Here is a 21,630-nt window from a genome sequence, read left to right on the forward strand (position 1 = left end):
AGATGTGGCCCCTTCTCACCTATTTTTAGCTGCAGCTGCTGGTCTCAGCTTGCTTTGGTCCCTGCCGGTGAGCAAGCCCTCTGGTCATCTGACTGCTATTTTCGTCCTGGGTGCCTGTTTGGCTCTGGCTGTGGAGGTGTCTGGGAGGCCATCCTGACCTGCTGGTGCTCAGCTGATGAAAGCAGAGCTGTCCCAGGGCTCGGCTGGGGGGAGGGGGCTGGGGCTCTGGAATTGCTGCCCCTGTGCTGTGGGGGTGGCCATCCTGGGGGCACATCCTGCGCCCCACCCTGTGTGTCTGCCCCAGCCTCAGGCCATCCCACAGATGGAGGAGCTCAGGTATTTTCCCTGAGGGCCTTAGGGGCCACGTCCAGCCCTCTGCCCACGTCCAGGGTTATGGTCGTGGCAGTGGGCCTGAGGTGGCATCTCTGACAACTGTTTTCCTGATTTTAAGAGAAGTTAAATCAAGGCCCCACAAGGCGCTTGTACCTTGCCGGCCCCTCCCTTGTCCGCAGCCCCAGGACCCACGCGGTGGGTGGTGCTGCAGGTGATCAAGGGGCCCCAGGAGCCATGACACTCCTCCTGGCCTGGCGTCTTGGTCCTGGAGGATGGCAGAACACGTCCCCCGAACACGAACCCCAAACACGCAGCTTTGGCAGGAATATTCTGAGCCAGGGGCGCTTGGACCCCCTTTCTTCCTGAACACAGGCGGAACCCAGGTGAGTCGCCGTCCCTGAACTGGGAGGGAAGACGCTCTTATCACCAAAGACAGGAATCAGGTGTAGTTCCTGTTAAAGTTGCTGTCCTGGGTATTGAGTTACTTTTCCACAAACACTTCTCGGCTTAACTTAGTACAGAAACACTTAGGCCACGGAGGCCTTCATTTCCTTATGAGGGCTCCCATGTCATCAAAAACTTCTATTAAGTAAATCTGTGTGCTTTTCTCTTGTGAATCTGTCTTTTGCTACAGAGCCGCAGAAGAGAACCCAAGGTGGGCAGAAAAAACGTCTCCTTCCCTATGGCTCCCAGCTCTGATGGGTGTTAGAACATCGTCCAATGACCTGACATCCCCGACCCCCCGCAGCCACACACACACACATCGCGATCATTTAGGGCGATGCTGAAGCACTTAGCTCACAGGCTGCCTGGAGAGACAGAGACACAAAGACAGAGATCAAGAGAGAGACGATGGGAGAGGCAGGGAAAGGCCTTAGGAGGGAGGAAGAGCCAGTGGACATGCTGGGGTGGGGGTGGGGGTGCAGGTGTGGATGGGGGTGAGAGTGTGGGTGCAGGTGGGGGTGAGTGGGGATGCAGGTGGTGTGGGTGTGGGTGCGGGTGTGGATGGGGGTGAGAGTGGGTACAGGTGGGGGTGAGTGGGATGCAGGTGGTATGGGTGTGGGTGGGGGTGAGAGTATGGGTGCAGGTGTGGGCGGGGTGAGAGTGTGGGTGCAGGTGGGGGTGGGGAGACTCAGGTCAGACCCTCCATCAGGGACAGTCCTGCTTGCTGTTCTCTCAGCACCTCAGCAGTGCCTCCTCTGGGGTGGGGCGGGGGTCGACATCAGTTGGGGAGGCATCACCCTCCAGGGGATCCCAGCCTTGTCAGGCAGGCAAGGTGTGTGGGAGGTGACGGGAGCTTCCCCTGACCTCACCTGAGGATGGGGGACAGGGACAGGGACCAGGCTGATCCCAGAGGGGCCTCAGCCACCCAGGGCCCTGTCCCCTCATGCAGGGGCCAAGCTCCCTGGGGTCGGCATGCTGGTCATGCCCCTGACCCAGCAGAACCCAGGAGGAGAGGCCTGACTGTGTGGAAGGAAAAAATAATCCATTTATGTTCCTGAAGTTGGGAACAGTCGGCACTGAAACGGGGAACAGGGAAAGCAGCTGATGAGGAAGCTGAGGCCCCTGCCCCCAGCTGCTGACGTCTGGTGTCGCCCTTGCCCAGGATGGGGCCTGGGGGGAGGGGGCGCCTGTGGCAGGAGGCCTGTTAAGGCCTCCTCAGAGTGGTGAGGGGTCCTCTCAGGTATCATCCACACCGACAGGACCGCCCAGCACAGGCCCAGCTTGTCCGAGCACAGCCTGACTTGTCCCAGACTCACGGTGGAACCTAACTCCAGCACCGCTAGCAGCACCCAGCTTTTTAAAGGTGACTGTCATGCTCAGGAATGGCTCCTGGCTTCCGGGGCACAGCGCACAGGCTGCACGTGGGTGGCCCCGTGGCCTGCGTCACCTGGCAGGCCGGGAAACACGGTCCAGAGGGCCCCCTGCTCTGGGACACCCCATGTCCCCTGTCCTCCAGAGCCGGGGGTCCACACTCTCCTGCTCAGGGGCTCTGTGCAGGCAGGACGAGGGGCCCCTGTGACACATGCCCGGGCCCCCCGAGGCTGGCAGGGGGCGGTCAGGAGCCCGGCTCGAGTGCGTTCTTCCTCGTGTGCTCACCTGGGTCCGGGTTCCTCTGCGCAGAGGGGCCGCGTCTCATCTGGCTCCATCACAGCTGCCAAAGACGGACCACTGTTACGTCCCCACCCCTGCCCCTCGGCCTTGTCCCCCACGGCGCTCTCAGACTTGGGGACACGCATCCTTTTGAAGATCAATCGGGCTGAGCAAGGGCAGGGACGGACACCCTCTGCAAGGTGACACTCACAGGTCTGGAGAGTGAGGGAGCAGCATGGCCAGGACAGCCTCCGCCGGCATCACGGGGCATCCAAGGCCAAGGCTACAAAGGGTTTTGGCCCTGAAGAGAGTCTGTTCAGCGTTTGCTGACCCCAGAACATGAATGGGAGTGTGTATCTGTCCACGTGTCCCACGAGGAGCTGATTGTGTGAACAGAGCATTAGATGACTTCGTGTGCAGTTTACGGAAAAGGCACAGGGAACCAGATTTACTGACAGATCTGTGATTAGATCTGGGCCAGACTCGGCTGCAGGAGGTGGAGGTGGCCTGGGGCTCTCCTGCTCTGCCCTGAACCTGCCCAGACCAGACGGGTGCCACTGCCACGCTGTCCCCTGGTGCTCCTTCGAGCCCCCCCCACCCCCAAACGTCCAGGCTCTGAGATCTGAGTGGAGGAATTGGCCTCAGAGCCGAGGAACCTGCAGTGCTGGGGCCTCTTCCTGGACACAGTGGGCACCGTGCCCAGGCCTAGCCCTGGCGGGCGTCCTGTGGCTCCCACCCAGGGCCGCACTGAAGGACTCTGGGGCGTGTGGGACTCTTGCTCCAAGACTGGGGGTGCAGGAGTGACAGTCCTGGACACGCCATTCAGCGAGCAGGGCAGGAGGGTCCTCCTGCAGCTGCAGCCTTGTCTGAGGGGTCCCGGCTGTAGCCCCTCCCTCCCATCTTTCCCCCTTTTGTTTATGTTCCAGCAAATTAGAACTGGACACCACAGCAGGCTCCGTACTGTGGCTTTGGTGACCTCAGAGTGCACTGGCCAGCCTCCAGGCTGCGGGCAGGTATGACTGGGTGTCAGAAGGAAAAGGTGCTGGGTCCCCAAGGTGCCACCCCTGATGGAAGGATGCTCTTGAGGGCACCCCTGGAGCCCAGTGGTGTGACCTCTGTAGAGTGACCAGGGGCCAGGGGCCCAGCCCCTTCTATTGAAATGCCCGCGCACAGAAAGAACCCTGGCCCTCCCCTGTGCCTGTGCTGGTCCCAGGGCGCTTATGCGCTTAGAGACTCTGGGGGAGGTTAGTCGGGGGTGGGGGAGCGGCCACTAACCTGTTCCCTTCATGTTGTAATCGATGGCCCTGTCGCTTGTCGCTGCATCGCCGGGCTTGATGTCCGTGACCGGCTTGCTGTCTCTCCCTCTGGACACCACCTTCTGCAGCCTGAGTTCTCACACGGGAGCACGTGGGGTAGTTTTCCAAGGAACTCCTTGGGCTTAATTCCACCCCAGTAATGCTCTGCACACCTGGCTCTGTCCCCCGAATGTTGCTGGGGGGCCGGATGTATTGGGGCGCCCGTTTTGGTCTACTTCGGGGAGCCTAAGAGGTGAATGAGGACAGAGGAAGACGTGGAACCTCGGAAACTGGGTGTCCACCCAAGTTCCCTGTGGAGTGAAGGGACATCTGCCTCTGAGGGGACAGGGGCCTGCAGGCAGACAGACTGACAGGTGTCCACATGGGCTGGATACTAAGAAGAGTCCAAGCGCAGAGTGGGTCTGAGCACAAGTTACTGCTCAAAACCTGAGCAAAGAGGACAGTGGCTACAGGTGGGGGGGGGCAGTGAGGTGAGGGGAAGGGCAGGAGCAGAGGGACGGCGGTTGGGGGTGGGGGGGCAGGCCCTGGGGACTCCCTGTTCCAAATATACCCAAACACGACCACCTGGCCCTCAGGGACTGCCCCCGCTGCTCAGCACGCCAAGTGGCTTCTCAGTCCCCTTGGGGTCAGTCAGCCCTGATGAGCGATGGGGGTGCCCAGGGCCTGGACCCCGCTGAGGAACAGGGAGTTTCTCAGGCCTGGGGTCAGAGCTGCCAGGAGGGGCGCCAGCTTGGGGGGTTGCTATGGAGAGGGCACCTCCAGCAGCCAGCCTGGTTAAACGGACCCCTTGAGAGTAGACGCAGGTGTCCAGTGATGAAATCAGGTGACAGGAGGGCGGACATGAAGGAGCAGACGGGGTGCCCTGACCTGTGGGGCCATCAGCCCTGCATCCAGGAGGTCGGGGGCCTTGACAATAGGATGGGCCGAAAGCTGACCCCAGTTGGTCTGAGGGAGTCTGGGAGCGGAGGGGGCTGAGACCTTTCTCTGGAGAGTGTGCAGGGGTCTCGTGTGTTGTTTTAAGCAGTGTTTGTGCGCTGACGGGAGGGAAGCTCGTAGAGGGTGCTACCCGAGGGGGCCTCCCACACTGGACAGGTGCCCCGAGCCCGGACTGAGCCCAGCCTGCAGGCGAGAGGCCCTTCCAGCCGCTGCCCGCACCTCAGCGCTGCAGAGCCTGCCGCCCAGGGTCTTCTCTACGGCGGCCGCCCAGGCAGTCTCGACCTCCGAGGAGCTGGCCTGGAGAGTGTAGTGTCCTGAGATTTCCGCTGCCCTCGGAACCAGATCTCAAGCCTCAAGCCGCTGTCCCCGACGTTCTCCGTCGTCCCGACCTCCGTCGTCCGGAGCCACAAGACCAGAGGGGCCTCAGACCCTGCTCCTTGGACAGCTGACTGCTCTCTGGCTGACTCTGACCCCAGCACCTCGGGTCCCTTTCCCCAGACCCCAAGGGGTGCGGATGAGGCCCGGCCAGGGGTTCGTGGGGGACGGGCTGTGTCTCCTTCCCGCCCCCTCAGCAGTGGCTCCCTCCTGGGGCCTGTTTCCCCCAGAAAGGTTCCCTGGTGCCTCCTCACAGGAGCCTCTGACGGCTCCCTGGCAGGCAGCAGCCATGGCCTGGGGCTCTCGGGGCCTGCCTGGCTTGACAGGTGAGGGCCCCGCCCAGAGACCCCCCCCCCCCCCCCGCCACGGGAACGCCTCCTCCCCAGTTACCCGCCTCCGCCCAGACCTGCAACACTTCACTGGCTGAGAAGACGTCTGCTTTCCAGCCTGGAGGGGCCGCTTCTGAGGCCTGTGGATCCCAGATTCAGCCACAGAAGCCCAGGAAAAAATGAATGCCACGTGCTCCCTCTGGTCCCCGGCGACTGGGCCTGCGGTGCCTTGAAGGACCGCTTGTAGGTGTACACGTCAGGGCCCCCATCCACCTTCTGGGTCTTGCTGAACAGGTGAGTCTTCAAACAGAAACACGTGCCACAGCAGACGTGGAGCTCATCCTGGTGCCTTAGCTGCCCCTGCTCCTTCAAATCCACCTGCAGGGAGCCAGCCTGGTCCCTGCCCTGATCCCTGAGGTCCACTCAGTCACCAGCAGCCAATGACTACAGGATGAAGCTCCACCCAGACCCTGGAGGACAGGTTTGGAGAGCTTCCAGGATACAGACACGTGGAGGTGCGGAAGGGTGCTGCTTGGAGGGGGCAGGGCAGCCCACCCCCTTCCCCGCACCTCGCTGTGAGCCTCTCTTCCATCACTCACTTAACCCCTGGAGGGCTTAGAGGGCCCGGATTCACATGTGATGTCTGGACTTTGACCTGGTGTGGAGTGGGGGTCGAGGCCCCAACCTGTGGGGTCAGATGCTGCCTCTGGAAAGCCAGCGTCACACTGAGCCGACGGCCGGCAGCATCCGAGACTGGCTGGGGCGTGCGGGCAGAACCCTTTGTTGGGGGCGCCTCAGGCCCACGTCCCCACTCCCGTGTGGGGGTTACAGTGGGAGTCCCTCTCTTCAGTTTGACTTAGTCCCCCCGAAAGCCTTTCTGTTCATTTTAACTGAGTCCCCTTTGGATGTGGCGCTGGAGCTCACTCACTGTGGGTAAACGTTCACTGCGGCGCCTGGAGCTCTGTGACGGCTGCATGGGGGGATCCCCACACTTCCCTTCCGTGGACGGCCCTGTCCTGGGTGATGCCCGAGCTGTCCCAAGTCACTCTGCTGAGCTCACTGCATGGAGTTCTGGGGTTGAGCACCTGCGGCTGGTCTGTTGTCTTGAAACTCTTAATGCCGCTTTAGCGAGGCACCTGCTTTGTCACCCAGAGCAGGGAATTCCGCGGCTGTCCTCCTGGGGGAGGTCTCCTCCTCCTGGCCTCACCCCTACCCCCTCAGTAGAGGTGAATCTGCAGGTCCAGGCCCAAAGCCAAGCTCAATTTTTTCCGCATCCAGTTATTTAAAAATAGCCCAACAAGCCAACATTTAGCCTTTAGAACCTGCCTGCGTTTCCTGCGGTGGCCGCGGCTCTGACTGCCTCCCCCAGGAGTTCCGTTCCCTCCCCTCCCCCTCTAGATGGCGCCCTGTTGGCCGGGGGCGGGGGTGGGGGTGGGGGGCTCAAGCCTGAAGCCCTCCCCGCAGGCCCGCTCCAGGCCACCAGGACCTCGGGCACTCACGTCGCAGCCGCGCATGGCATCCATGGCCAGCAGATGGTTGCCGAGGCACAGCTGGAAGCGGATCACGTCCTCTGTGGCCCGCAGCTCCCCCAGCTCCTGCTCACGGGCGGGGCAGCGGGCGGCCTCTTCCAGGTCCCGGAGCAGCAGTGCGTACTTGGCCATGCGCTGTACGGGCCTCAGCAGGTAGAAGGCGAGGTCCATCCTGTTGCCCAGCTCCCACTGCCTGTCCTGCAAGGCCGGGCATGAGGGTCAGGCTGGCCCGGCACAGCTCGTGGGCTGGGAGGACAACCTGGATGAAGGCGTTGCCGCTGCTGCGGAGCAGGGCATCCAACAGGAGCTTGTGCTTGCTGTAGAGCAAGCACATCCAAACTGCTCTTCCTGCAAAGGGAGGGCATGGCCCTGAGGTCAGAACCTGGCCCAGCCCTGGTGGTCCCACTACCATCATTAGACTGTCAGCTCCCTAAGTGTGGCGGGAGCTCCTGGGGCCAAGGCCAGAGTTCTAGAATTGGACTCCAGGTATGGAGTTTGGAGACAAGGCAGGAGGTGTGCTCAGAGGGCGGGCCTGGGGGGCTTTGAAATATTCAGTAACAGGAACCCAGGTCGTCTAAACTTTTAATTCTCAAGACTGCTGTCAACATAAAGCAACGTGGAAGTTGCACATTCTGGCTAAATGCACTTTTTAAGAAACAACTGAGAAGATGCAACACGTGGGATTTCTTTCATGCATGGGTGTTTTCGCTGTGGTCATTCACATTTGATAATAAATAATGAAGCAAAGTGTCACCTGCCTGCAGCACGGATGCTGCCTCCCTGCCCCAAACTGCTTGGTAACTACTTGTTCAAAGAACAAGTGATTGGTTAGTTCTTTTCAGAGCAAATTAAGACTTTTATTAAAGACCTAATATTCACGGTTGAGAAGAGACCCATCAAAACCACAGGTCTCCTCAGACCAATCTGCCCGTCCATGTGGCTCTCAGAGCTGTCAGGCGGGCCTGGGGCCTATCGGGAAGGGGAGCCGGGTAGGCTCACAGGAGGACTGTGACGGGGACCAGGTGGGCTTCCTATGTGCACAGAACAAACTGAGTGTGGAGGTTGCTTTTGGCCATTTAGCATTGAGAGGTGAGGGGCGGGCTGTGGGCAGATCAGGTGATGACACAGCAGCAGCCCCGGCTCCATGGGGCTCTCCACAAGGGCTCCATCCCCTGACACGGAGGGTGAGTGTCTGCCCTGGGCTCTCCTTGTGGACAGTGGTGACTGTTTGGGACACACCTCCTGACCTGGACGCAGGGATCCACAGGCCTAAAACGTGGGCCTCTCCAGCACGAGCAGGGCCCAGGGGACTCACATGTCCCAGGAACCCGTGGGCCACGGCCCAGGGGCAGTGCCAGCAGCAGCAGCGCTCCAGCTCCCCGGGGCAGTGCCGGCAGCGGAAGGCATAGAACTTCTTCCAGTTGCTGAAAAGGAGGCTGCGCTTCCCTCGAAGGTCCTGGTGCAGGTCTGCCCTTTCCAGTTTTGGGAAACAGCTGTCGATGACGTATCTCAAGGACCTAACATACTCCCTCCCCGTGAGACCATCTCGGCCATCACGCACTGTGGTCGGCTGCTGGAAGACAGAGAGCTGGAGGGACACTCAGGTCACGCCGCCAGCCTCACGAGCCGCTCCATCAGCATTGTTCCTGCCTCGGAAGAAGCGAGAGACTGAAACTCCAGAGCAATGAACCCCGTTGTGCTCGGCGGGAGACGCACATGAACACTCTCTCCCCTACGTTTCCTCTCTTTGGCGACGGATGCTTGGAGTAAGCTCTGTACCTGGGGTCACCTGCCTGCTGGTGCTGGGCTGATCCTTTGATGGGGATGTAAGAAAAAACCAGAGGCGCAGGGGAGGGTCACAGCAGAAGGAAAGCTGCAGCATAAACACTTCTCTCCTGCTGATCACGGCCTTTTCAGGGGAGAGGTCCCTGTGGCAGCTGACAGGAGACTCTCAGGCTCCCTGACTTTGCCCTGTGTCCAGATGGTTGGACTCTGGTGCCCTCTCCAGGGGCAGCTCTGGCAGGAGGAAGACCTGAACAGTCCAGCAGACCCTCCACCAAGAAGGCCGTGCTGGAGATTAGAGAAAACAGGTTTCTGATGCACACAGGCCAGTAACCTCCCACAAGTGTTCCCAAAAAGTCAGCTTCCATAGTGACATCTGACCCAGACGCAGAGAAGCCAGAAGTCAGGGCCGGGGGCCAGGGCAGAGTGGAGATGGACAGCGGCAGACGGCTCTTCCCTGACTGGCCGCGTGTCTCTGCACTTTGAAGGCTCTTCATCAGGGCATCGAGAGGAGGTCTGCTGGTGAACTGTCCCCCCTACCCCAAAGCTCATTGCCTTTCCCTCCTGTTTGCTAGCCTCCCACCAGCAACTTCCTCAAACTACTTGGTCCTAATCACAGTGGGAATTGGCAGATTTTCCCCTGCATTTATTCATCTTTCTTTCTTTCTTTTTTTAATTTTCCAAAAAAAAAAGCAACTGATGATAGGAAACACACCAGAATGGTGTCAGTGCTGAGTTCACCCTGCTTGCAGGCCAGCAGAGCGGACGGTACAGGTGCTCCTTGTTTCTGGGGAGACAGCGCCCTCTGCTGGTCAGCAGCCAGGAGCCCCCGGCAGCAGTGCTGCACACCCAGCCGTTACCCAGGGCCTGGCACCCAGGCTTGGCCTCCAAGTCACCTCCCGTCCATACCCACTGGAAACAAGTGTCATTCTTCAATATTCAGAAACAAAACACACACCAGAGTGGTCTGGGGACTTGGACCAAGTAAATGGAAATTGGCTCACAGAGCCTAGAGATGTGGTGAGACATGACCGCTGGCTAGACCACCTCTGGACCACTGGCGGGAGGTCTGAGTTTCCTGGGAGGATGGTTTATGCGGAGCTCCCAGCCCCAGCCCTGGTGGCTGAGGAGGACTCACTCCCTTGCGGGCTGCGCAGAGTCCAGACTTGGGCTGGGGTTGGGGGAGCGGTGTGAGGACAATGAAGACAAGAAGGCGGACCAGTTCCCAGCGACAAAGGCAGGACAGCTTCCCACACCTGCTCCCTCCCCGACCCAGGACGTCCACCCTGAGTGAACGCCCCACCTCTCTCTTCTGCTGTCCCCAAACCCTCCAAAGAGCTGGAAGGCTGCCCACAAACCCACACCTCTCCCTGCTGCCTCCCATCCCGCAGGGCTCTGCCTTTAACCAGGCAGGTGAAAGCTGTTTCAGAAGAGCACTGCGTAACCATCCCAGCTCAGATCCAAGCTGCCTTCCGGAGGAAACAAACATGGACCCATCAAAGAGCAAAGAAAAGGAGGAGGTGGTCCCTCCAGCCCAGGAGTCACTATAAACAGGAACAAAGAGCCCAGTAGGCCAGCATCACTGTCACTGGGGTTGGGGAGGGCCTTGTGCTCTTTTTATTCAAACATTTAAGAAAATGTGTTTTTCTGCACGCAGCTTCCTAAAGGTGTAACAAACTAAATGGACCTCTTTATTTGGGCAACAGATAAATGGGTACACGCTTCTTACCTTGACACTTGGAGATTTTTTTAGAAAAGCTGTCTTTGAGGTAATTTCTTTATATTGTGGGCTTGACTTGCCTATTGTCGTTTTCTATAAATGGGTTCTAAATAACAAGAGTGGATTGTTGAACCACCAGACTGGGTGTGTGGGACAAACCCTGAGGAAGGCGGCGGGCTTCAGGAACTCCTTTCTCACTCAGCACGGGGAGGTCACTGATGCCTTGCTTAAAATCAAACGTATTTCAGCCTGGACCCCACAGGTGGGCCTGGAGGGGCGTCTGTGAACCTCCCACATGCGGCAGTGCACTTAAGCGTCCCCACGGACCCCCGCGCCCATAAGCTGGAGGGCCTCCGCCTCGCCTCTCTGCTCGCGCCCTCCCATCCTCGGGGGGTGGGTCCTGGAGGGAGAGGACAGACTCTGGTTCCGAGGCACGGAAGTGCGCTTGGCATGTGGCCTCAGTGGGGAAGCTTCTCGGAGGCCACGGCGCTGGTCACCTCCAGGCCTTCAATAAAGACCCCGGTGTGACCCAGCCAGTGGGAGTCCCTGTGGTCTGCATCGAGCTGAGGAATCTCAAAGCTTTGTGTCTTCCTTGTCACCTTTCTCGTTGGATGCTTCCTGGGGTGGACAGTGGGTGTCTGCATGGGCTCGGAGGAGCAGGTGGAGCCGGGGTCCTGGGCAAGTACACCTGGGCCCAGGCACTCACCCTCCCACCCACACAGAGCCACTTGTCCAGCAAGGCTGGGCAGCAGGTGGGCCCATTCTCCAGTGCAGCCCAGGGGGGTCCAAGAAGGTGCCAGGGGCCGCCCCTCGTGCTTCAGGGGGTTCCGGCCCAGGGGTGGGGTGCCAGGGCTGGGGGCTGCCTCTCCAAGGGCCTCTTGCCAATGGACTCCAGTCTGCAGCCACAAGTCACCGCCAGCCACCACCTCGCTCATCCTGGGGAAGCTCCGTTTGGCCTCCTGGAGACAGCTCTTCAGATCCTCGGCGGCCAGCTCTGGGCCCAGGTGCTCGAGGGGCGCACTGCGCCGTGGTGTCCACCCACTCACCTGCACAGCAAAGGAGGGCACTGGTCAGCACAGTGAAGGTGGTCACAGCCAATGTGGACTCGGTGGACTCCACCCGGGGTCCTGGGTAAACTCAGGTCCTGCTTGTTCTGCTGACCAGGGTGAGCCAGAGGCCAGAGCAAGAAGAAGACCCTCTGCCCGTGAGGGCAGCTGCCGGCCACACTGGACCATCAGGGCTGGAAAGACCGTGAAACAGTCCCCATCTCTGCCTGGTGTGGGAGCCAAGGGATAGTGACAGTGGCCAGAGTTCCTGGCCTGCCTGGCCCCGTGGATTCTGTGCTCCTGAGGGCTCTGACCCCGGCACCCTAACAGTGAGCAATTTTAGGGCTGGCGAGTGTGCAGGTGCTGCTGGGCTGCAGCGATCATTCTGGGTCTTGAGGGTCCCTGTGGCCTGCTGGGTACATAAATAAACTCCCACAGGCCTAGGGAAAGTGGGGTGGTCTGACGGGGTGCTGCCACTGTCCCAGAGCGGGACCCGCTCAGGCCTGCCCAGGTGCCCTCCGAATGTCCAGGGTCCGCAGCAAGGGGACAGGGCGCTCACGCGTGTCCCCAGGAGGCACAGCGTGGATGCGTGTACCGTCTCGCAGAACTCAGCCAGGCGGGCCTGGCCTCCCTCCCTCTGCTCAGCCGGGCCGGCCATGGGGCTCGGACACCTTCTGAAGTCCTGGGTCCCGTCCTCTGTGCCTCGCAAGTCCTTTGCCATCAGCTGCAGTCCTTCCCAGTGACATCGCTGTGGCCCAAGGAGCAAACAGTCAGAACAAGCCCCAGCCACCCCTCAGCATTCCGGCAAGTGCCCAGCAGCACCCGCCGTCAGCCTGCCCCAGAGAGCTTTCTTGTTCCCCAGCGAGCAGCTCCAGTGGCTTGAGGAATTGCTCTTGTTCTTCTCCAAACCACGATTTAATCCACGCAGGAAAAGAAGGTGTTACTGTGAAATGTGTGAAAGGCTCTGGCTCTAAGATTTCGGAGGACAGGAGGTGTCAGATGCCACCTCAGGGCTGGTGCCCCTGGTCCCCGCAGCCACACGCCTGGTCCTGATGGCCACTTCTGAGAGCATCCTCAGTAACCACAGCAACGAGACTCACACGCCTCAGCTGGAACCACTGTCCCCACCCTCGTGTTTCTTCAGTCTGTGGGTGGGAGTGAACGCGCCCCAGGTGGGGAGGGACGACCCCAAGCCTCTGTGGCTCAAGTTTATAACTATTTTCATTGTTGGGGATGGAAATTCAGATCACTGAAAAAAGGATCCAGGAGTTCCCGTTGTGGCGCAGTGGTTAACAAACCTGACTAGGATCCATGAGGTTGCGGGTGTGACCCCTGGCCTTGCTCAGTGGGTTAAAGATCCGGCATTGCCGTGAGCTGTGGTGTAGGTCGCAGATGCAGCTCGGATCCTGTGTTGCTGTGGCTGTGGTATAGTCTGGCAGCTGCAGCTCCGATTCAACCCCTAGCCTGGGACCCTCCATATGCCATGGTATGGCCCTAAAAAAAGACAAAAAAAATTAAAAATAAAAATAAATTATAAAAAAAAAAGAAAAAGGGATCCTGTCGTGACACTCGTTACTATGCTACGCAAACCCCAGAGATGTTCTTTAGGCCAGTGGCGCTGGGGCTCTTGGGGGTCTCCTGGGAGAGATGGACAGCGGCAGGCCTGCCCGCACCACTCGGCCACGAGGTCGGGCTCAGCGCTCTGGAGATGCAGCTGCCGTGGCAGCATCGTGGTCCCAGGGAGAGTGTCGAAGGGAAAGCCCTGTGTTTTCCTGAGTGGCTCTTGTCGAAGAGCGAAGACGGGGCACCTGGTCATTAGATGCCCAGGAAGAGGTCTGCTACTGAAAAGAGGGATCAGGCTGGGTCCACAACCACCACCTCAGATGTACAAGCAGAGGAGAGAGATCGGGGTGTGTGCTCTTTGTGGAAAGAATCATGGGAAAAACCATGGAAACCATGAAACCTAGAACCGCTGGGCAGAGAACGGGAGAGGGTCAGGGGAGCAGGGGCGCCTCAGAGGCAGAGTCCCGTTTCCAACCTCCAACTAGAAAAAACCAATTCTAGTCGGTCTGAAGAATTAAATGGAAAAATTCAAACCACAAAAGTCTTAGGGTGGAATTCATTTGTTGTTCTATACCCTTAAGGTAGGAAAGGCCATTTAAAACACAAGCAGGGAGTTCCCGTCATAGCTCAGCGGAAATGAATCTGACTTGCATCCATGAGGACGCAGGTTTGATCCCTGGCCTTGCTCAGTGGGTTAAGATCCGGTGTTGCCATGAGCTGTGGTGTAGGTTGCAGACACGGCTCGGATCCCATATTGCTGTGGTTGTGGTGTAGGCCGGTGCTACAGCTCTGATTCGACTCCTAGCTTGGGAACTTCCATATGCTGCAAGTGCAGCCCTAAAAAGACAAAAAAGACCAAAAAAGCCCCACATATGCAAAGTTAAAGGACAAATTATAAATTACTAATATTTGCTACACAATCTAAGGATCAGAAGTAGCACAGTGGAACTGTAGAGAAAGTAGCCAAGCACATGAAAAAGCAATTTATTAGAAAATAAATAAAAATAACCACTAAATGTATGAAGGAAAAGTTTGACTGCAGCATAAAAATGATGATGAGACACTTTATCTTCACCTGTCAGATCGGCCAGCGAGAAAGTGGGCCTCCAGAGGTGTCTGAGGAGCCACTGGCAGACGTGTGCAAACCTCAGAGAATGTGAGCTCTGACCCCCCATCCCCGCCTGCGAATTCACACGCAGTCACAAACTGTGGAGGATGTGGTGCTAGCGAGGCCTGCAGGAGCCAATGGCAGGGGGAGCCCAGGACACCTGTGGGAAGGGAGGTCGCCCCCCGGGGGCAACCGGACCAGCCCATGCAGTAAGATCTCACTCTGGTCAAACCTACTTCCCAGGACAATCCAATTTTTAAGCATGTTTAATTTTGGGTGAAGATGGCAGACTGAGACCTGAAACACAGCTAAAGCCTCAGTAAGGTCTCTCAAGATATAAAGGATGGGACAGCAGAGGGGCTGGGAAGGAGGGGCGGGGGGCCCTGGGGTGTCCTGAGCAGGAGGAAGAGGTGAGGGAAGCTGAGGGGTTGTGGAGAGGCGGCAGCCCCACGTGCATACTGCCCCCCCAAACCTGCAGGGCCTGTGGGGTTCTCCTCGGAGGGTGAGGCGGGCAGGGGGTCAAGAGGACACTGCCCTGACTTGCAGCCAGGCCCTCCCTCTGGAGGAAGGAGGGGCGCGCAGGGCACCTCCAGCCCCACTGGTGACCTGGACGGGCAATCCAGGATCACCCAGGAGAGGCTCCGGCATGAAAAAGAGAAGCCAGGAAAACAGAGCTCTCGTTGTGGTTCAGTGGAAACAAATCCAACTAGGATCCATGAGGATGCTGGTTCAACCCCTGGGATCCAGCGTTGATGTGGGTTGCGGTATAGGTCACAGAGTTGGCTCAGATCCTGTGTTGCTGTGGCAGTGGCGTAGGCCAGCAGCTGCAGCTCTTATTCGACCCCTAATCTGGGAACTTCCATGCGCTGCAGGTGCGGCCTTGAAAAAGAGAGAGAGAGAGAAACCAGACAAGCCTGCAGAAACACCCTGGAGGGGCCAGGGGCTGGGCAGACACCACAGTCAGTATTTTAGCCAAGAGCAAGTCAGGTGCCTTAAAGAAGGGCCATTGACAGGAATAAACACACAACAATTCCATGGAGTCTTAAAATGTTAGAGTAGAAGCAAGGGAGGTTAGAAGACAAAGTAGAGAAAAACTACGCTGAAAGTAATGGGAAAGGCCAGTGACACGGCCAGTGGAGCAGGAAGAGAAGCAGGAACTAGTGGGAAGCATGGAATTCAGGAACCGGAGTGCTCATCAAGGAACCCCAGAATTCCCAGAGCAAAGGAGGAGGCTGGCAAAGGAGGAGCCTTCAAGGCGCCGTGAGGACCAGAGGTGACAATGTCCAGGGAGAAGCAGGACATGGACCAAGGCTGAGGGCAGAGCAGAGCCGACTGAGGCTAAGTGCCTGGAAACAGCGCCTCTGCTTCCGGGGAGAAAATAAACTACTGAGAAACACGAGGATGGAAAAAGACATCGTCAGATAAGCAGGCCTTAGCTTCCACCCTGCCCTCTGGAAAGTATAATAAAACAGAGAGCAGCAGGCCTCACAAGATGGGGGGGGGGACACACCCCAGGACGTCCTACAGGACAGAGGAGCCCCAGGCAGGGCCCGCCCGGGTCAGGCAAGTGCTGGTCCATGCTCCCTGCCCCGGTGGCGACAGCCTTCTGCTCCTCTGCAGCCTGGACCAGCTGGGTCACCAACTCTCACAGCTCGGGCCCCCTGCTGCCCACAGCGGGAGCTGGCTTTATTTGCAGGAAGCCCAGGGACGGAAACACATGGGGTGCCTGCTGGCCATCCAGCCGGGAGACCGGTGACTGGCCCACCCCAGTGCCCCATGGTCATCTGACACCTGAGGGTGACCGTCTTCATGTCACCCTATGTTGCCGGCTATGCGGGGGCTCCTGGCCTCATGTTCATTAACGTGGGGCATGGGACAGTGGTCGACACGTAATAGGGGTTTTACTTGAAAATGCATGTAAGCTCTCAAAAAGCCTTATATGCATACGTATATAAAGAAAATCTGGATTAAAATAACGAGGGTTACATTGGTTATATCAGGTGGCAAAGACTAACGTATCCTGTACCCCCTGGAGTCCTGACTGGTCACCTCCCTGGACACTGACCTGGTCACCTCCCCCCGGAGTCCTGACTGGTCACCTCCCCGGACACTGACCCGGTCTCCTCCCTCCTGGAGCACCTTCAGTTCCTGCAGGCCCTCCAGCTCCTGCAGACACCTGTTGGAGGTGAGGACCAGCCTGTGGACCTCCTCGTCCACTTGGTTGTACAGCCTGGAGGCAGCCTCGATGGCGTCTCTGGAAAGAGAAGGCACGCCCTGATCACTTGGCTGTCTGTTCACAGCCAGGCCCTGGGGATCTCCCGTTGGCGACCACCTGTTTACAAACACGACTGCACTCTTTCTATGTCTGACAGAGGCAGGAGCCCCAGAGGAGCTCCAGCCTGAGCAGGGCCGTAAACAGGCCTATGAGCTGCTGCCACTCGAGCCAAGGGGCTGCTGGGCTTTCCTTTGGTCGGTCACAGTGTGTCTGTCGCAAGAATGGAGGCTTGAACTCCTCGGAGATGTCGCACGTGGCGGATAGGGCTTCCCCTGACGGGCAGGCTACTGCCCAGGGCACACTCACCGGCAGTCGCAGCCCGTGCCAGGCTCCTCTCGCCTCAGCCATGCCAGCACAGTGCCGCCTTCCAGCCGCAAGCCCACCAGCCGCACGTCTTCCAGGACACACCTCATCATCGCCTTGTGTTTGCGGATCAATTCTGCGACCTCCTGCCCGGGGCGGGAGAGACGTGCTGGAAGACCTCCCCCAGGACGGCTGTGACCCATGCCCCTCGCTATGGACCGAGCCAAGAGCTCACCCACAAGAGGGCAGCACAGCACCGGACACCCTGGCCGGAGGGAGCGGAGGTCTGAGGGCAGGAAGAGAGGGAAGCAGGAGGGGACCCTGGATTTCACTGCACACCCTGGGCACCAGGACGCGTCTCCAGGCTCCAGGCCCCTAGGCCATCGAGGTCCCTTGGCCACTCCATCTCTGTGTCTCCTTTGAACTACTCACTCCTAACGGCAATCACGTGGGCCTCGGTGGCCTGTCAGCACGTGGTGATGTCTCTCTCTGGGCAGGGAGGGATTTTTTGGTCACAAGCAGGAGGAAGTGGTCTTTTGGAAGTTTTAGCTCACTGCAAGTGGCATGGAAAGGGGCCGGAGAATTGTTGCTGCAGACAATGGTTTTGGCCAACGCTGTGCGTTCCCACCTATTTGTCAAGTAAGAGAAGGGACCCCAGAACCTACCTGTGCTGTGCTTGGGGTCCTGTGGGCGTGCAGCGAGCGGATTGAATTCTGTAGGAAAACAATGGCTTCCTCGCAGTTGGCGGTAAAGGGCTCCAGCTTCTATTGAGGTTTGAGAGGCAGGAGACACAAAGACAGGCTCTGTTAGAGCTGAAAACGCGGCTGTGGGTGCCCACCCTGCAGCCCACATCAGGCTGTAGAGCCTGCTGTGCTGCCGCCCACGGACTTGGGTGGCTCTGCAGAAGCCCCTCCCTGCCCAGGACTGGGTTTCAGTGGCTCTCGAGCCTGCCATGCGTGAGCATCCAGAGACAGACGGCAGACGGTGACCATGACAGGAAGGACCCTCGGGGCGACGGTGCCCATTTCTGCCCTGAGTGAAACCATCTAAGGAGAAGCCCAGAGATGGGCCTGTGCCGTGGCTGTGAGCACCTTACCCGGCGGAAGCTGATCCAGGCCCCGTGGCTGTAGCGAAAGGAGCCCTCGAGCGCGGCAGTCAGCTGGGCGCTGTCCACCAGTCTGTGCAGGGCCTTGAGGGAGCTCACCAGCTCACACTGCCAAGGAGAGCGTTCACGGGTCAGGGCCACGCAGTGCTCAGGAAAACCCGCTGGGATGGCGCGCTCCAGGGAGGGCTGCTGCTACCGCATGAGAGGCAGGTATGGGGTGCACCACCCCGCCTGCTGGTGGCAGTACTGCAGTGTACGCGGCTGGTGCAGGAGTGAAGGTGAGACGTCAAAGGAGAGGCCAGCAAAGAGAAGTGGAGGAGAGATCAAGGGAGCGGCAAAGCTGGGGAAGAAGAGGCAAGATGCTGCCAGGGAGGGGGCAAGGGCTGGACGCGGGGCGGAAAAGTGAGCAGATGAGTCAAGCATGAGCCCCCAGGCAAACCTCAAACTTGGACAAAGCTGAACAACCATCAGGAAGCTCTGGAGGGTGAAGAAAGCCAGGCGAAGGAGGAGGCAACCAAACCAGGCACAAGGGCTGGGTGGGGCAGCCTTGCTTTTGTGGGTTTGGTGAGACTGGAGTGGCTCAAGTTCTGATAGAAAATGGGCATCTTTCTGGCCTGAACAGCCAGAGGATAGAGCCAGGGGAGAAGAGGGTCAGGTTCCACGAGGGACAAAGCCGGAGAAAGGCAGCTCCGGTCGTGTGTAACCAGACCTACATGGCAGGTCGTTTTAGTCTAATCAAGCTAATTGCACACGAACACAGCGTTCCGTGGAGGGAAAGGAGCCCTCGAGGCTTTATAACTGAACCCAGAGTCTCTACAATAGAGTATTCACAAGGTCCAGAGGATAACCCCAAACTACTCGATGTGCAAAGAATCAGGAAAACGTGACACCTCTGAAGGAAAAAGGCAAATCAACAGAGATCAACCTGAAAAGACATGGATGTTGAAACTAGACAAGGACTTTAAAGAAGCTCCACTGTAACCGCTCGATATAAAGGAAAAATGCTTGCGGTTAACGAGAGGGTAGGCAATCTCAGCAGAGATATAGAACATCTATTCAAAAACTCACTAAAAACTTTACAGCTGAAAAAATACAGTACCGGAGCTAAAAAATTCCCTGGATGGGCTTAATAGGGAATGGAGTCAGGGATTTTGAAGACAGATCAAATAGAAATAATCTGACCTGAAGAAGAGAGAAGAAAAAACCTCACTAGATTCTCAGACTTGTGGGAGAGTATCAGTACCATATGAGCAGCTGAAGTCAAGAAAGTGAGGAGAGAATGAGGCAGAAAAGACTCTTAAGTCATAAAGACTGAAAACCTCCTAAATTTGGTGACACACATAAATGCAAAAGTCCAAGAAGTTCAGCCAAATTCAACAGGATGAATAAGAAGAAACTCATGCCTAGTCGCATCATAGTCAATCTGTTAAAAAGGAGAAAATTTGAGAAGTAGCCTGAGGAAAACGACACATTTCCTATAGCTGAGTAATTATTTGATTCACCATAAATTTTTCACCAGAAGCTATGAAGGACAGAAGACAAGAGAACAATATCTTTAAAGTGCTGAAAAAACAAACAAAAAACTACCATAAAACCAGAATTCTCTGTCTAGTGAAACTATCCTTCAAGAATGAAGGTAAACCGGAGTTCCGGTCGTGGTGCAGTGGTTAACGAATCCGACGAGGAACCATGAGGTTGCGGGTTCGGTCCCTGCCCTTGCTCAGTGGGTTAAGGATCCGGCGTTGCCGTGAGCTGTGGTGTAGGTTGCAGACGCAGCTCGGATCCCGCGTTGCTGTGGCTCTGGCGTAGGCCAGTGGCTACAGCTCCGATTCAACCCCTAGCCTGGGAACCTCCATATGCTGCCGGAGCAGCCCAAGAAATAGCAAAAAGACAAAAAAAAAAAAAAAAAAAAAAAAAAAAAAAGAATGAAGGTAAACCAAAGACATTTTCAGATAAAAAGGAAGCAAGAAGAAAGAGCAGGAAAGAAAACACATGAAATGGGGAAGACCAACTTTTTAAAAGTTTTGTGATACTGGAATTTCCGCTGCAGCTCAGCGGAAACGAGCCTGACTAGTATCCATGAGGATGTGGGTTCGATCCCTGGCCTTGCTCAATGGGTTAAGGATCCAGCGTTGCTGTGGCTGCGGTGCAGGCCGGCAGCTGCAGCTCCCATTCGACTCCTAGCCTAGGAACCTCCATATGCCATGGGTGTGGCTCTAAAAAGACAAAAAAAAAAAAAAAAAGTTTTCTGATACTACGCCCTGTAGGCCTCCTTCAAGAATTCAAGGGGGGTGTTCCCATGGTGGCGCAGGGGAGACGAATCCAACTAGGAACCATGAGCTTGCAGGTTCCATTCCTGGCCTCACTCAGTGGGTTAAGGATCTGGCGTTGCCATGAGCTGTGATGTAGGTGTCAGTCGCAGCTCGGATCTGGTGGTGGTGTGCCTGTGGTGCAGGCCAGCAGCTGTTGCTCCGATTGGACCCCTAGCCTTGGAACTTCCATATGCTCTGGGTGCAGCCCTAAAAAGCAAAAACAAAAACAAAAACAAAACAAAACAAAAAAACAAAAAACAAAAATTCAAGGGATCGGAGAGAGGTTTCCAGGCTCCTGTGTGGATGCAGTAAGAACTAAGGGAAACCATTTCATAAATTTTCTCTCATCTAGGTGCTGCGGTATTTAATGTTATGCTTCACTCAGTCATATCTGATGCCGAGGGTCTGAAACCATTACCTGAATTGCTGCATCCTTGTCAGGCCTAAATGCTGATTCTTTATCCACCAACAGCAAAATACTATGAATTATGGGAGGGGATGTGTTCTGAAATGAGAAAGAAATACTCATTAGCTTTCTAATGTCTAACTTCATTGAGTTAATAGAATGGTCCAATTCTTCGATATTTTCCCAAAGTACCTACAACGCATACAATGTAGGTGCCTTTTGCTCTGAATGTAAATCATTTGCCCTTATGAATCTGAATCTACCGATTAAAATTCATATATAATAAGATTCACTCTTTTTAGTGTACGGTTCTCTAGGTTTTGAACTTATAGTCATGTAACCACCACCACAATCAAGCAGAAGCACTCCCCAGATTTCTTCACGCGCCTCTGCAGTCAAATTCTCCAGCCGCTGGCAACCACGGATGTGCTTTCTGTCTCGATAAATCTGCCTTTTCCAGATGTCCTACAAACGGACTCACACAGATAGTATCGGCTTCTCTCACATAGCACAGAGCACGGAAATGCATCATGCTGCCCAGAGACCAGGGGTTCCTGCATCTTTGCCGAGTCACATTCCACAAACTGTGGGCACCGCTCAGCAGATGGAGGGTGTGTGGACTGCTTCCCGCTTTCAGCAATCATATACAAAGCCTGTAAACGCTGTCTCAGTTCTTCGGTGTGACTATCCAGCCGTGGGGCTGCTGGTGCTAAGCGGATGTCCAGCTTCGGAAGAGACAGCCAGTTTTCCCGCGCGGCTATGCCACCCTGCATCCCACCAGCAGTGCCAAACACTTGTTCTTAGCAAGTTTGTGCTTGTGGTTGTGTATGTGGGATCTCATTTGGGTTTTAAGCTGCATTTCTCCACTGACTAATAGTGAACATATTTTAATGTGGTTATTTGCCATCCATAAATCTTTTTTTTTTTTTTTTTTTTTTGTCTTTTTGCTATTTCTTGGGCCGCTCCCGCGGCATATGGAGGTTCCCAGGCTAGGGGTTGAATCGGAGCTGTAGCCACCGGCCTACACCAGAGCCACAGCAACGCGGGATCTGAGCCGCGTCTGCAATCTACACCACAGCTCACGGCAACGCCGGATCG

General features: G+C 56.9%; 1 protein-coding gene and 1 long non-coding RNA gene across 2 annotated transcripts in view; one reads left to right on the forward strand and one right to left on the reverse strand.

Moving 5' to 3' along the window:
* Positions 1-183: 183 nt before the first annotated feature.
* LOC146395725 (uncharacterized) lies at positions 184-3,440 on the forward strand. Its single transcript, XR_014830831.1, has 4 exons — positions 184-336; positions 513-716; positions 968-988; positions 3,354-3,440. It is a non-coding gene; the product is annotated as an uncharacterized LOC146395725 (long non-coding RNA).
* Positions 3,441-4,899: 1,459 nt separating this feature from the next.
* Positions 4,900-21,630, reverse strand: part of PLEKHG4B (pleckstrin homology and RhoGEF domain containing G4B) — a 47,152-nt gene continuing 30,421 nt past the window's right edge. The window contains 15 exon segments of the mRNA XM_085001757.1: positions 4,900-4,922; positions 4,925-4,990; positions 4,993-5,068; positions 5,603-5,761; positions 6,883-7,110; positions 7,172-7,242; positions 7,245-7,260; positions 8,228-8,457; positions 10,738-10,878; positions 10,881-11,460; positions 16,247-16,385; positions 16,713-16,855; positions 17,375-17,473; positions 17,806-17,922; positions 20,545-20,631. Of these exon segments, the coding sequence (XP_084857883.1) occupies positions 4,900-4,922; positions 4,925-4,990; positions 4,993-5,068; positions 5,603-5,761; positions 6,883-7,110; positions 7,172-7,242; positions 7,245-7,260; positions 8,228-8,457; positions 10,738-10,878; positions 10,881-11,460; positions 16,247-16,385; positions 16,713-16,855; positions 17,375-17,473; positions 17,806-17,922; positions 20,545-20,631 (2,175 nt within the window).

Source organism: Sus scrofa, chromosome 16 (genome assembly GCF_054392235.1).
Source record: "Sus scrofa isolate SSC_HxYL_T2T_F1_AM1 chromosome 16, Sscrofa_HxYL_maternal_Yorkshire_Landrace_v2.0, whole genome shotgun sequence".
NCBI lineage: Eukaryota > Metazoa > Chordata > Mammalia > Artiodactyla > Suidae > Sus > Sus scrofa.